Source organism: Littorina saxatilis, linkage group LG12 (genome assembly GCF_037325665.1).
Source record: "Littorina saxatilis isolate snail1 linkage group LG12, US_GU_Lsax_2.0, whole genome shotgun sequence".
NCBI classification, from domain to species: domain Eukaryota; kingdom Metazoa; phylum Mollusca; class Gastropoda; order Littorinimorpha; family Littorinidae; genus Littorina; species Littorina saxatilis.
In genome coordinates, this window is record NC_090256.1 from 3,582,872 (window position 1) to 3,597,779 (window position 14,908).

Here is a 14,908-nt window from a genome sequence, read left to right on the forward strand (position 1 = left end):
GTGTGTGTGTGTGGATGAGAGAGAAGAAATAGTGTGTGGATGAGAGAGAAGAAATAGTGTGTGTGTCTGTGTGCATGAGAGAGAAGTAATAGTGTGTGTGTGTGGATGAGAGAGAAGTAATAGTGTGTGTGTGTGCATGAGAGAGAAGAAATAGTGTGTGTCTGTGTGCATGAGAGAGAAGAAATAGTGTGTGTCTGTGTGGATGAGAGAGAAGAAATAGTGTGTGTCTGTGTGCATGAGAGAGAAGAAATAGTGTGTGTGTCTGTGTGCATGAGAGAGAAGAAATAGTGTGTGTGTCTGTGTGGATGAGAGAGAAGAAATAGTGTGTGTGTCTGTGTGGATGAGAGAGAAGAAATAGTGTGTGTGTCTGTGTGGATGAGAGAGAAGAAATAGTGTGTGTGTCTGTGTGCATGAGAGAGAAGAAATAGTGTGTGTGTGTGGATGAGAGAGAAGAAATAGTGTGTGTGTGTGGATGAGAGAGAAGAAATAGTGTGTGTGTCTGTGTGCATGAGAGAGAAGTAATAGTGTGTGTCTGTGTGGATGAGAGAGAAGAAATAGTGTGTGTGTGTGGATGAGAGAGAAGAAATAGTGTGTGTCTGTGTGCATGAGAGAGAAGAAATAGTGTGTGTGTCTGTGTGGATGAGAGAGAAGAAATAGTGTGTGTCTGTGTGCATGAGAGAGAAGAAATAGTGTGTGTGTCTGTGTGGATGAGAGAGAAGAAATAGTGTGTGTGTCTGTGTGGATGAGAGAGAAGAAATAGTGTGTGTGTCTGTGTGGATGAGAGAGAAGAAATAGTGTGTGTGTCTGTGTGGATGAGAGAGAAGAAATAGTGTGTGTGTCTGTGTGCACGAGAGAGAAGAAATAGTGTGTGTGTGTGTGCATGAGAGAGAAGAAATAGTGTGTGTGTCTGTGTGGATGAGAGAGAAGAAATAGTGTGCGTGTCTGTGTGCATGAGAGAGAAGAAATAGTGTGTGTGTGGATGAGAGAGAAGAAATAGTGTGTGTGTGTCTGTGTGGATGAGAGAGAAGAAATAGTGTGTGTGTCTGTGTGCATGAGAGAGAAGAAATAGTGTGTGTGTCTGTGTGCATGAGAGAGAAGAAATAGTGTCTGTGTGGATGAGAGAGAAGAAATAGTGTGTGTGGATGAGAGAGAAGAAATAGTGTGTCTGTGTGGATGAGAGAGAAGAAATAGTGTGTGTGTCTGTGTGGATGAGAGAGAAGAAATAGTGTCTGTGTGCATGAGAGAGAAGAAATAGTGTGTGTGTCTGTGTGGATGAGAGAGAAGAAATAGTGTGTCTGTGTGGATGAGAGAGAAGAAATAGTGTGTGTGTCTGTGTGGATGAGAGAGAAGAAATAGTGTCTGTGTGCATGAGAGAGAAGAAATAGTGTGTGTGTCTGTGTGCATGAGAGAGAAGAAATAGTGTGTGTGTCTGTGTGGATGAGAGAGAAGAAATAGTGTCTGTGTGTGTGTGTGGATGAGAGAGAAGAAATAGTGTGTGTGTCTGTGTGGATGAGAGAGAAGAAATAGTGTCTGTGTGTCTGTGTGGATGAGAGAGAAGAAATAGTGTGTGTGTCTGTGTGCATGAGAGAGAAGAAATAGTGTGTGTGTGTGGATGAGAGAAGAAATAGTGTGTGTGTCTGTGTGCATGAGAGAGAAGAAATAGTGTGTGTGTCTGTGTGCATGAGAGAGAAGAAATAGTGTGTGTGTGTCTGTGTGGATGAGAGAGAAGAAATAGTGTGTGTGTCTGTGTGGATGAGAGAGAAGAAATAGTGTGTGTGTGGATGAGAGAGAAGAAATAGTGTGTCTGTGTGGATGAGAGAGAAGAAATAGTGTGTGTGTGGATGAGAGAGAAGAAATAGTGTGTGTGTGGATGAGAGAGAAAAAATAGTGTGTCTGTGTGGATGAGAGAGAAGAAATAGTGTGTGTGTGGATGAGAGAGAAGTAATAGTGTGTGTCTGTGTGGATGAGAGAGAAGTAATAGTGTGTGTGTGTGCATGAGAGAGAAGAAATAGTGTGTGTGTGTGTTTACAATTCTGTGTGGGTGTGTGGAAATGTGTACCTACCTATGTGTGTTTGCGTGTGTGTTTGTTTACAATTGTAAGTGTGTGTGTACAAGAGTGTGCCTACCTATGTGTGTTTGTGTGTGTGTGAGCACATTAAATTGTGTGTATGTGTGTGTATGCTTACTATGAAAGGTACATGTATATCAGCATAACATTTTGTTTTAATGCTGTGATGTAAAGTGAGTTGAAAAATAAACTTTAGCAAAGAAGGAGAATAAACGTATTGAATTATAATGTGTGTGTCAGCGCCACTTGTTTGGTCGTTTGTGTGTGGGATGTATGTGTGTAATCATAATTGTTCTCCATAAAAGACAAGGTTATGAAATATGTATCATGAGGTTTTTACAACTTCGCAATTATAATTTAAGTAACATTGTGAAATGTACAACCACATGACGGGGTCAATGAACAGGGAACAGAAAAAAAATTAAGGATGCAGGGAGGCATGATGGTAGGTATCTTACATAATAGTGCTTTTAACAAATTATGAATGTAAGTATGTTTCAAACTTCAGAGGCTGCCTATTAGGCTTCAAAATGAAAAAAAGTTTGTTTCCTGCAAATATGAAGTTCTCCCTTTTCTGATCATAAGAAACACAGAGCACTCCCTGTAAGGACGGCAACTTCTGTTTTATTTGGGAAACTTACTTCCCCTGACCAGTACCTTTCTGCAACACTGAGCTACCAAGGACACACACACACACAACCTTTCTCAAACTATTACATTTTTAACATAAATCTTTACAAAATGATACACATGATGATTTTTGTCATGAAAATACGAAACACACCGAACCGTATAAAGATAATGCTCACAACTGAAAAATTCGCTTCAAGGAAACCTTAGGTCACGTGACTGCGAGATCAAAACCCGCTCGCCATCCGGCAAGATGTTCAGTCTTCACAACTTGAAGCGCAACATGGCAACAACGCCGAAAGTGGTGTTGATAGCATGTGGATCGTTCAATCCTGTTACCAACATGCACATGCGGATGTTTGGTAAGTCACATTTTCTGCCTTTCAATTTTGTAAACCGGTTGCTTTTGTGTTGTGGTCGGTTTTTCATTATGCTGATGTTTCAGATCATGAAAAAACATGAATCATGATTGCGAAAGTAGAAATCCGGGAATACATTATGAGAAAAAGTTATTTTCGATTTGTCACTGACCTTGTTTGAAATATGTTCAGACTGATTCAAATGATCCACCAAAGTCTGTCGGTTTCGTTTCCTTTGGTCATGTGGGTTTCGGGGAAAACTTGGAATCAACAAGTAGGCCTAATCCGTCGTCTGCTAGTGCTAGATGTACTTTCAGTTTCACTTTTGTTGACAATATATGAGCCTTTTTTTTTTCAATATCGACGAAGAAGAAATTTTTTTTCTCTTTTGTTTTTACTCTTACGCCTGCCATTTTCTCCGATGTGTTAAGAAAACAAAGGTACTGGCTATTTTTGTGTTAGAATCTTAGAAGATTTTCGGAATACACATAACAATTTCATATATATATAATTATATCCACAGGAAAAGCAATTCTAAAAATTCATTTCTATGGCCTTTTGGACAAGGGTAGTGACAAAATTGTTGAAAGAAACATTATAATCTTTCGTGTCCTGTAAAAATGTTAAGCAACAGTTAAGGTTTTGGGTAATGATCACAAGACTTCTTTTTTCATAGAACATCTGCAATGATTTTGTGATTGTTCTGAAAACAGTGGGTATGATGGCAGCATGGTAGAAAATAAATACATGCATGTACATATTATGCAAATTATGTGGTGCATGTCTGTATTTGTACAAAGGGCTCAAGTTACTTTGAATTCTTTTAGAGACAGTGACAAAAGGTCAGGTGTCATGTCTACTGTCCCGAATGACACACGATTGCTGACATTTCACCATTGCCAAAAGAATAAACAAATAAGAAATAGGTAGAAAATGAATGTGAAAACTGACTTTGATTGTTGATCAGTATTTTCTATACCAGTTACCACTAACAAATAATCTACTTACACATAGCTGTTTGGCAAATGTATGTTGCATGGGACACACTGACATGAAAGTGGAAGATGTTTTTCCCTCTAGAGAAACTGCATATCAAGTTACACTTTTTGTGCTCTTCCATTCCAGTTGGCAATCAATTGTTAACGCATGTTATTAGAAAAAATAGAACGAAAACAGATTAGATAGAATGAAAAATGTACTGGTGATGTCATTTGGGACATACTGACATGAAAACGGCACCTTTTGTCATTGTCTCTTTAGCATTTGTATTTAAACTGAGAGTTGTGTCCTTTAAAATAAAATCAGAATACAAAAATCATATCAAAGGTCCTTGTCTACATTTTTATACAGAAAACAGCATTTGACCATTGTAACACTGTGTCTATTCCCTACACATATCAAAAATACACCCCCCTTCAATCAGGGGACGAAGCCAGGGTAGCCGATTGAAAATTCATTATAGTAATGCAACGTAGTAGGATATCCTTATTTAGCAAATGCCGAGGGCAAAACTCCTCTCGAATACCATGCATTTTGTGCATTTTAACAAAGAAATTGTGGACAGCGCTTCAATACCCAGTGTCAAACTGTTGCTGTGATTGTGTGGGTGTGGTTGTCAGCATAGTGACATGAATTTGATTGGTCAATATCTATAGTCAAAGTACATGCTCTCAGCACATGGAAATCAAAACATTGGAAGTGTTACTAACACATCTCAGAAATAAAAACTTTTTTTACATATATATATTTTTTTATATACATTTTTTCCCCATGGTTCATTCATCATCTGACATAACCTTTTAGCGAAATCTAACCATAAGATTATTGAAAACAAAAGCAAAAATGTTGACGACCACCTTTTAAAGTTACTGGACCTGTCAACTCCAGGTGCATGGAGCCCCTGGGGCTTTCAGTCATGCCTCAGGTAGCTATCGGTTTGAAAAAATACCAAGTTTCATTGACTTCCATGCAAGGAGTCCAAAACTGCAACTTTTTAATGAATTAATTTTTGACTGCCACCGGGCAGGTCTTAGTCGCCCTTGGCCAGGCTCACATCAAGACCCGCATGTAAACTACGCCAAAAGCCTACATGGAAGTCTATTAGTCTTGGCGAGAGGGAGAATTCTGTCTGTTTTGAGTACTTTATGTCAAGACATTGTGTGTGATGACGTAAGAAAATTGTAAGAGATGGTATGTGGGTCCATTTTGGCATACCGCACACAACCTTTAGCCTCAGGAAGTGTTCGCGGGAAATGTTAATTACTATTTGGCGGGAGATGCGAACTGACAAACCGCATGAAGTTTTGTTTGGTTGGCAACACTAAAGGTATGTGTAGGCATCTTTGAGATAGTACAGGGAAGCTCCTGGCCGTTTATATCGTAATTTAGACAAACTGAGTCACAAATCTTTGCTCTCCATGCTGTGACTTAGGCACTGCATCTTTCAGAGAAGAAGAAAAATCATAAATATGATATGCTGCTCTCACACAGTGCAAGTAGAACTCGCCAATAAATCGCAATCATCGGGATATGGTCGCAAAACATTTGCAAATGTTCTTATAAGCACTCGCCACCATTCGTCTGTTGTTGCGAACATTAGCAACATGCTCCTAAAACTCTCAAGGAAGGCATATTCTTCACTTTTGGCAACACACTCGTTAGTATTTGCAAGCCATTCCTGTGACAGGGAGACTACCGTCGCCCTTCACAGCAGACTCTGCAGAGTTGTTCGCCTTTGAAGTAGGCAACACCTGTGGATTGTATAGTTCTGTTTGTGATGGGGTCTGGCGGCTTTTGTCTCTCTGTATGTTCATGGATTCCTTTGCGAATGCATAACAGTTTTTATAGGGCTTAGAAATAAGCTCTAAAATTCTCAATCCTGTTTGATTGGACTTCGCCTCCAAAGGTGATTGTGGTGTTTCGGCACTCCGTTACATTCGTAATAACCGCAATGTATTCGTAGCACTCGCAAGGCATTCGCAACCATTCGTTAGGTCTTGGTCTTAGGAATTATGTGAACATCTTGCGAATGGTTGCGAATTCCTTACAAATAATGCGAATGGCTTACGAGTTTCTAAAGAATGTTTGGACCATTGCGAGTGACTGCGATTGCTTGAGAACGCCTTACAAACATTAAGAATATCTTGCAAATGTCTTGCAACTAAATGGCGATTTTGATGCGAATATTACTCATTTGGCCGGATGGTGTCGCTAGGGTAGCCCAAAATGGTATAAAATGCCCGCTCTCCCCTTTATGGAGCATTCGAAGACTTCTTGGAAACGCGAGCAGACTTCTTTGATGCAGCAGCCTTCTAGGAGGAAGCCTTCTAGGGAGGAGCAGACTTCTTGGACTCCTCGGACGAAGCACCATCTTGTCTTGTTGTTGAGAGGTAGGGGACTTCCCTCCCCTCTTGACGCCTCTTGGCATGATAATGAGAAATAAACACTACAGTGGAAAGTAATAACTTAAGTCATAAATGATGTGCACTGTCTGGCGGCTGGAGAGTACAGTCGAACTCGCTTAAGACGAATCACTGGGGATCGGAAAAAAAGTTCGTCTTAACCAAAATTCGTATTAAGAAAATTGATCGATTTTTTTTTATTTTTTTTTTTAAGTCTTGTACATTTTATGGTGTTTCAATTTGTTTCTTTCGCAACTTTCATGCTGCTTCACGTTTAGACAATAAAGTGACATATTCAGGTACATGTTCATGTGTGTCTCATGTTGAGTGATGATTGTTGAGTTTGAGTGAGAGTGAGCACACAGATGTTTCATCCAGTTGTTACGTTTTTGGTCACACACACGCGCACACACTGACACTGTCCACATTCGCGGTGTTCCTATCATTTGTCCGGAATCACTTACCTTGGCGACGGGTAGCAAACCTTGGCCAATTTAGTTTTTGTTTTGTTTTGTTGCAACATGATGTTCAAATCCAAATCGAAAGCACTGACTGACTGATAAACTATCGCGAACCGGCGAACGCAAACGTTGAGAGTGTGGTTTCCCTTGTCCAAGGGAAACCACTCTGGCATCTATATTTTTTGGAAATGGCTTCCGTTCGATGTTTCGTTTTTGGTATTCGCGAAGGAAATAAACGTCAGTCAGTCATTCATGTTCAGTGTCTGAGCTATCAATCACTTTGATTCTAAATTTGAAATTGTTTTGTGAGTACAGTGTAATCAGTTTAACTTTATTCAGTGATCGGTTGAGCAATGGTTCAAGCAGTCGACGCAAGGGAAGACTTTGACACACGTGTATTCAAACTTCTCAAATTCCCATGATATGTCGATCTCGGGACGAGTTTAAAGATTTCGTCATAAGCGTGAGTAAATTACAGACATTATGCATGCTTGGGAATCCAAAAAGTGCTCGTTATAAGCGTAAATTCGTTATAAAGAATTCGTTTTAAGCATTTTTTTTAAGCATGAAGAAAGAGGTATTCAGTTGGGAACTTAAAACTAATTCGTTATAAGTCAAAATTCGTAACTAGCGTGTTCGTTTTAAGTGGGTTCGACTGTAATTGACGAAAAGGCGCTGTCGCAAGAGCTTTAATAGCATTCCGTTACACAATCGCTTCATTCGTAAGGTGTTTGCAAGCACTCGCAAGGCCACTCGCAACATTCGTAAGAAATTCGTATGCATCAGCAATGATCTTCGGAAATTCATAAGCACTCACAATCATTCCTAAGATATTCGCAAGGATTCTTAAGGCTTCAAATTTTCAATATTTTTCTTGTCCATGCTTATCTTTTTTTGCTGAATATTTTCATAATCGCAAGGATATTCGGGACTGTGTGAGACAGGCATGAAGGAAAAGTGAGAGCGTGTCTGGTATCAAGTACAAGTACGTATCATGCTTATTTTGACCTTTTTTCAGAGCTTGGACGAGATGCATTAAACAAGACTGGCAGATTCCATGTCATAGAAGGTATTATATCTCCTGTCAGCGACCACTACAAGAAAAAGGTAAATTTAGATTTCATATATGCAATTACAAAATCTACCAGGATCTTGCACAACTGTACAAAATTTGCATGTTTATGTCAAATAGTAACAAGAATCAGCATCCAAAATTGGTGCATCATTGTAAGAATTTGTTGATTATAATAATATCTAGCAGCCAAAAATGTTTATTAAGTGATAGACCTGACTGGTTGGTAAATTTCTTTCTAGTACATGTATTTTCACATCTTTAAAAAATCAATCTGACATCTTTATTGGCTCACGTAAGTGTAGCCTATGCGATCGTAACTTTGTCTGTCTGTGCGTGTGTGCGTGTGTATGTCTGTGGTAGAAACTTAAACATTTCGTCATTTGAAGACGTCACATTATGGCGTAAGAGGGTTAGACGTCATGCGAAGGAATTACTGAAAGTCTCGGTCATTTTGGCTCATTATTTTGAGCGGGCCGAGACTAGTTGGAAGGCACTATGGCGGAAAAAAGAGTTATCTTTTCATGTCTTGGCGTCTCAAATCTTATTAGTCAGAAAGCGCATGCACGTAGTCTCGACCAGCGCGTGGTCTGCTTCTTTCTGAGTACTTTACGTCACAAATTGTACTTTACGTACTTGATGATGACGTAAGTTAATTGTATGTGTTCTATTTCGTTGACTGAGCACGGCCGGAACCAGTTGGCGTGAGCGCTGGGATTTCGAGTTTCATTCGACATGTCAATGCATCGCAGTATGAAATAATACAGGTAGGAGGTTAGTCGATATCGACCAAAGTCGATAAGTGCATTCTTCACTATGGTATTGAGTCTGATTTCGTCGTCCATCTTGAATCAAAAAGCACTCTTCTTACAAAAAAACAAAAAACTTCGTTGCGAGCTACGGCGAAGCTTCGCATGTCAAAACTTGAGAAGCGATGTTGGGGTCAAAGTACCACGCCGTAGCTGCGGGTTTTTGGTATTAAGACTTTGCGAAGCTTCGTGTAGTCGACTACGGGCTCAATTAAGGACAGGCTTAAGTAGGCTAGATCTAGATCTAGTGTCTCGCTTTCTTGCACAGTGTCACCTATGCTTACTGTGTGTGTGTGTGTGTGTGTGTGTGTGTGTATGTGTGACGGAGTGATTGAGTTTGTGTTACTGTTTGTCGATTTCTTACGTGAGCCTTGAAGGCTTCGCCTCTTGTTGTACCATATAATCATATCAGTTTAGTCTTACTCTTAGGTTAATGAATTCTCATTGTCATCTTCTACCACTTTGTTCTAGGCGATTACAATGAATCCTTTGGGATCGGTCAGTACTGTTACTGTTAGTGTTACTGTTCTTATTATGTTCTGCATGAGTATGCAAGTACATGTACTCTTTACTGACAAAAAGGTTCTTATGCTTTTTCCTTCTGCGTTCTTTGTTCACTTGAAACAATTCTGTAATTACTTTTTTTTAATAGAGCAGTGCGTAGAGTACAGAACAGAATTAGAATAAAACAAACAACCTCAACATAATTCTTTTAGGATGTCATGGACATTTTGTGCTGTTAGCATATTTGTAGTAAATTAGTTAACCCTAAAAACATGCAACCATCTTTTGTATGGTTAATAATGATTGCTCTAACCGAATTACACAGAGATTCCACATTCAGCAAAAGTGTATAGCTATTACACTCATAAAGGTAGAGGGAGCTGGTTTTCCTGTTTCTTTAGTTTTAGGAATAAGGATGTCATCCTGTTCACTGCGTAGATTCATTTCCTGTGCAGCAGGTTTAGCTCAGGAAGTTTTCCTTAAACTATATCCTTCTCAGTCAGGGTTAGTACGTGACTTCTAGTTCTACATGTCTGTATCTTCTTATATGGATCAATAAGTCTGGTTACCCTACTCTCTTTTTCTCATCTGTCCGTCTTTTCTTGCCCCCCCAACCTTTTTTCTTTTGGTATGCTAATTTCATTAAATGTGAATGCATTATCATCATGGTTTTTTTGTCACAGGACCTTGCTCCAGCAAAACACAGAACACACATGATAAAACAAGCTATCAAAACATCAGATTGGATAAGGTTGGTCTCAGCACTTTTTTTTCTCTTTTGTGTGTGTGTGGTCCTTTTATTACCTACCTGAAGAAAACGTTTTTAATAGTTTGGGAGAGCAATTCACACAGAAAGTGTACAGCTAGGTTTTCAAACTAAAGATTAATTACTGCTTTTATCACAGTGTCTGTCATTACCAGCATTTGTAAGATCTTTGTGTTCTTGCGTGGCTTTCATTCTTTGGATGCAGGATTGTTTTTCACAAAGAAATGTGTGAGGTGTTAGATTGAGGTGTGTGCTTTTGCTGTTTGTTTCATTTTTTACATTTAGTCAATTTTTGACAAAATGTTTTAACATAGAGAGGGGAATCGAGACGAGTGGTGTGTGTGTGTGTGTGTGTGTGTGTGTGTGTGTAGAGCGATTCAGACTAAACTACTGGACTGATCTTTATGAAATTTTTCATGAAAGTTCCTGGGTATGATATCCCCAGACGTTTTTTTCATTTTTTGGATAAATGTCTTTGATGACGTCATATCCGGCTTTTTGTAAAAGTTGAGGCGGCACTGTCACACCCTCATTTTTCAATCAAATTGATTGAAATTTTGGCCAAGCAATCTTTGACGAAGGCCGGACATTGGGATTGCATTTCAGCTTGGAGGCTTACAAATTAATTAATGACTTTGGTCATTAAAAATCTGAAAATTGTAATTAACAAATTTTTTTTATAAAACGATCCAAAATTACGTTTATTGTATTTTTCATCATGTTCTAATTCCAAAAACATATAGATATGTTATATTCGGATTAAAAACAAGCTCAGAAAATTAAAAAATATAAAAATTATGATTAAAATTAAATTTCCGAAATCAATTTAAAAACAATTTCATCTTATTCCTTGTCTGTTCCTGATTCCAAAAACATATAGATATGATATGTTTGGATTGAAAACACGTTCAGAGAGTTAAAAAGAATAGAGATATAGAAAAGCGTGCTATCCTCCTCAGCGCAACCGCTACCGCGCTTTTCTGGATTGTTAATTTCACTGCCTTTGCCACGAGCGGTGGACAGACGATGCCACGAGTGTACGGTCTTGCGGAAAAAATGCAATGCGTTCAGTTTCATTCTGTGAGTTCGACAGAGCTTGACTAAATGTTGTATTTTCGCCTTACGCGACTTGTTTCTTCTTCACCTTGTTTAATGTTTTTTTATCCAGGTAGAATCTTGGGTTGAGCTAGCATTTAAAACAAAGCCAATTATTCTAACTGAAAGTAAGTCCTAAGTTGTCAGCTGATGAGAAGAAAGTTTTAAAATAAATAATTGTTTTTATTTTTTCTCAAGAATAATGCCCAAAATGTGAAGCAAGAAAGAAGCTTTATTTCCACGGAGCGTTCTTTACGCTGAATTGTCTTACTCCATTGAAAAGTTATTGACACACTGTCCGTCCCCAAAATCACCACGCGATCTCGTGTAAGCTGCTTATCGGGATCAAAATTCCCGTTGTCCTGGAACAAGTTTGATTTTCGGAGAACTCCGAAGAAAAGCACCAAACACGCCGCCCAAAACACAATGTCTTCTTTACAAAGAAAATTCAGCTGGCGCTTGATAATATGTAGTAGTTCAGGAGTGATTGGGGTTTTCTTGTTTACAGCACACCCTTTAGATTTCTCAATGCCTTTAAGAGTGGTCTGTACATACCACGAGTCTTTAAAGGGGTGCGGCAAACCACTTTCCAGATGAAGGATGCGAATAATGTTTATGTACTGTTTAATGGACGACGGTTTTAAGCGTCTGGCTAAGTACGCTGCGTATTGCGCAACAGTCTGCTCGTTCACAGGCACTGGCATTATGTCCATCTCCGCACAGAAGCGTAAATACGAGGTGAGGTGAGTGCGATATGTCTTCTTGGTGTTATCAGAGAAGGCGCTTGCCCTGTAATCCAATACCTCTGCTGTCAGCTGAGCGCCCAAGCGGGATTCCTGACCTGGAAAGAAGGAACACAAGGGCTTGGTCAGACATATGGTCACACAGGTTCACGTTGGGGGGTCTCCCCCGGTGCCAGAAAGTCAACAGCCGCACTAATTCTTCGCGCCGCCTGGGCTCGTGAAGACGTGAAATAGTGTCAGCCATAATGTTTACACAACCGGCCACATGCACCGCCGCAATGCTACAGTTTACTTTAGCACATTCCCATGCCATTTTCCGAAGTAAGCTGTTGACATACTGATTAGTAGATCTGCCCTTATTGATAATCGCTTTTGTCACAGTACTATCAGTATGCACAATCACTTCTTGTCCGCACCACATCGGTGCCCATCGTGTCACAGCTTGTAACACAGCACATACTTCTTTAAAGTTTATGTGTAAATCATTCGCTGCCGGCATGTCTTTTTCAAAGTAGGTGTACTGCCAGTCGCCTTGCCAAAAGGCACCTGCTGCAATATTACAAGCGTCCACATGGACATGCTGTTTTGCATTGTGGAAATAATACACTGTTCCATTAAATACATGCATAAAAGAAAGCCACCATTGCACATCTTTCTGGAATTCGCTAGAAAGCTTTGCTTTGTGCCGCTGCTGCTGTAGGGGTTTGATTGTGTCCAGTATCCGCCGCAGAAAGAATTTTCCTCCTCTGACAGCTTGACAGGCCCAATTAAGAGAACCCGCGATGCTTTGAAGCTGAGTTTTTGTCGCGCGCTTCTTTCCTTGAAATTGCAGTAGTCGCCGCCGCAGTTGCTGCAGTTTGTCACTTCCAAGTGACAGAGTGTTGTTCCGCGTGTCGATGTCGACTCCAAGAAATGTGATACGTTGGGTGGGCCCCACCACCTTCTTCCAGCTAATGTTGAAGCCTAGTTCCCTCAATAATCTAATTAAAGAGAATAACATGTCGTTGCACTCCTCTTTTGTTGCTGCTACTAAAAGAAAATCATCTATATATGCTAACACACCAGGCATGCCTCTCCTGGCCATGCACCTGCGAATCGCCTGTGAAAGTCTATGGAAATGTGACGGTCCAACATTGCTACCAAATGGAAGTCGACTGTCAAACAAATAAGTCGGTGTCTTTTTTCCTTTGAAATGCCACTTGAGTCCCGTTACACAATAATCATCCGGACTGATGCACACTGAGCGATATGCGGACTGCAAGTCGACTTTGGCACACCAATAATCTGTCTTCGCTAAGGCGCACGCATCAGAGACTGTTTGAAACTTCACCGACTCAGGGACGGAGTAATCGTTCATTGCCCTACCTGTTGGTTTGCTGGCGTCATGAATTAGCCTAACGCTACCATCTTCTTTGGGGATCGCGGCGAGTGCGCTTACCACCGTTGGCCTCTTACTTGCCATTATATAATTTCCTTTCGCTATTTGATCTAACAGTTCTTGTTCTACCACGTCACGATGATCGTACGCTGATTTATGATTGCTTTGTTCTGCCGCTAACACACATGTTTTATGTTTTTCTGTTACACGAAAACCGTGCTGTATACCGTCTAACAAAAATTCTCTGTCACAATCGCCCTCTAGCACTGAGTGCCACATTTGAGATTTTGCACTAATAGATGCATGATTTCCTAAAAACGCACAGTTATGAGGATCTAATTGAGGGAACGGGCTGGAATAGGTGGGGCCTACCGTTGTGTTGTCAGTTCGCTGCGCTGTATCCTAGGCATTGGTGTTTGCTGTCGCCTGGTGGTCTTTGCCGGGGTGCTCCTTTCCACACGTGTCACACACGTGTTCGAACCTGCAGCGGGACCCGTAGAGGCATGTGCCTTTGTTTGTGTACTGCAGGCACACCTCCTTCCCACTGGGTCCCACAGGTCGTCGAATACCGCCGCTTCCCGTCGTGGCCTTGCCGCTTTTGTTGCCAGGAACTTGTTGGGCACGCTCACGGAGAATCACTGTGGACAGGTGGGGGTTGGGGGTTCCCCAAGCAAACCCGCTGGTAGACTGGCGCTTCCTGTACTCATCATCATAAAGGAGCACCGACTGCCAGGAGAATCTTGCGCCGAGCTCGCCCACCATCTCTGTATACCCGAGGTAAGCTTCGTGGTCGAAGTCCACGGTGTTCATGAGTTTTGCCATTATTTTAGCATTTGCCACGATCCAGTGGCAGGGGGATACTTTCTCCAACTTTGGTTTGTTGGCCAGCTTGAGCGTGACACCTCCCCCGAGCGTCACCTCTTCCTCCACCGCCATAGAAGCCGGTACGAAGTCAACAATTCGTAAATAAGTCTCACCTGGTGAAGCAGACTGTATGGCCATGTTGCCAAGAAGACCCTGGAGCGGTGCCACTTGGTCGGCAGCACGCAACGGCCCTCCCCCGTACTTCTGTTGCAGGTCTGCCACTGCCGCTTTTAATTCCACTATGTGGCCTCGTTTTAACTTAAGGCTTTCCAGGTCCTTTTCTCCTGCATATTTCAAGGCACTGAGGCTTGTGAACTCCTCTTTTTCCAGAACCTCAATTACAGGTTGGGGCAGATTTTTTGCCCAAGAAGTAAAATTGAACTCCATGGTTTGCAGGACTGAAAAAGTCGCCGAACTTGCTTGCTGGCCGCCGCGCTGCTACTAATGACTTCGGTACTCGCTCTCTCTCGGACTCCCCCTTATCGGTTACCATTGTTTCATTCCAGATGGCTCTCCTTCACTCATCACCTACCCCCTGCCCTCCAACCCTCTTCCATTCCCCGCATTCGTTCCCACGGGACTTGCTATCACTTCCCCCTGCATTACCTCTACACCCCCCCCCCCCCTTTCCCGCATATCTGTCTCGTTTAAATAGAGTTTATTGTCGCTAACCGCTCCCTCTAAACTCACACAAAGTCTAAAGACTGGAAAAACAAACTCTTTTATAAGTTGTTGCGTTTTCTGTCTGTGAATAACT

General features: G+C 41.1%; 1 protein-coding gene across 2 annotated transcripts in view; it reads left to right on the forward strand.

Moving 5' to 3' along the window:
* Positions 1-2,901: 2,901 nt before the first annotated feature.
* The window catches only part of LOC138981079 (nicotinamide/nicotinic acid mononucleotide adenylyltransferase 3-like), a 70,106-nt gene continuing 58,099 nt past the window's right edge, over positions 2,902-14,908 (forward strand). The window contains exons 1-4 of one of the 2 annotated variants that reach the window (XM_070353906.1): positions 2,903-3,061; positions 7,939-8,027; positions 9,273-9,299; positions 9,989-10,056. In XM_070353906.1, the coding sequence (XP_070210007.1) occupies positions 2,953-3,061; positions 7,939-8,027; positions 9,273-9,299; positions 9,989-10,056 (293 nt within the window). In that variant the 5' untranslated portion in view covers positions 2,903-2,952. Of the gene's footprint in view, positions 3,062-7,938; positions 8,028-9,272; positions 9,300-9,988; positions 10,057-14,908 lie in introns of both variants that reach the window. The other variant, XM_070353905.1, reaches the window with a different exon arrangement.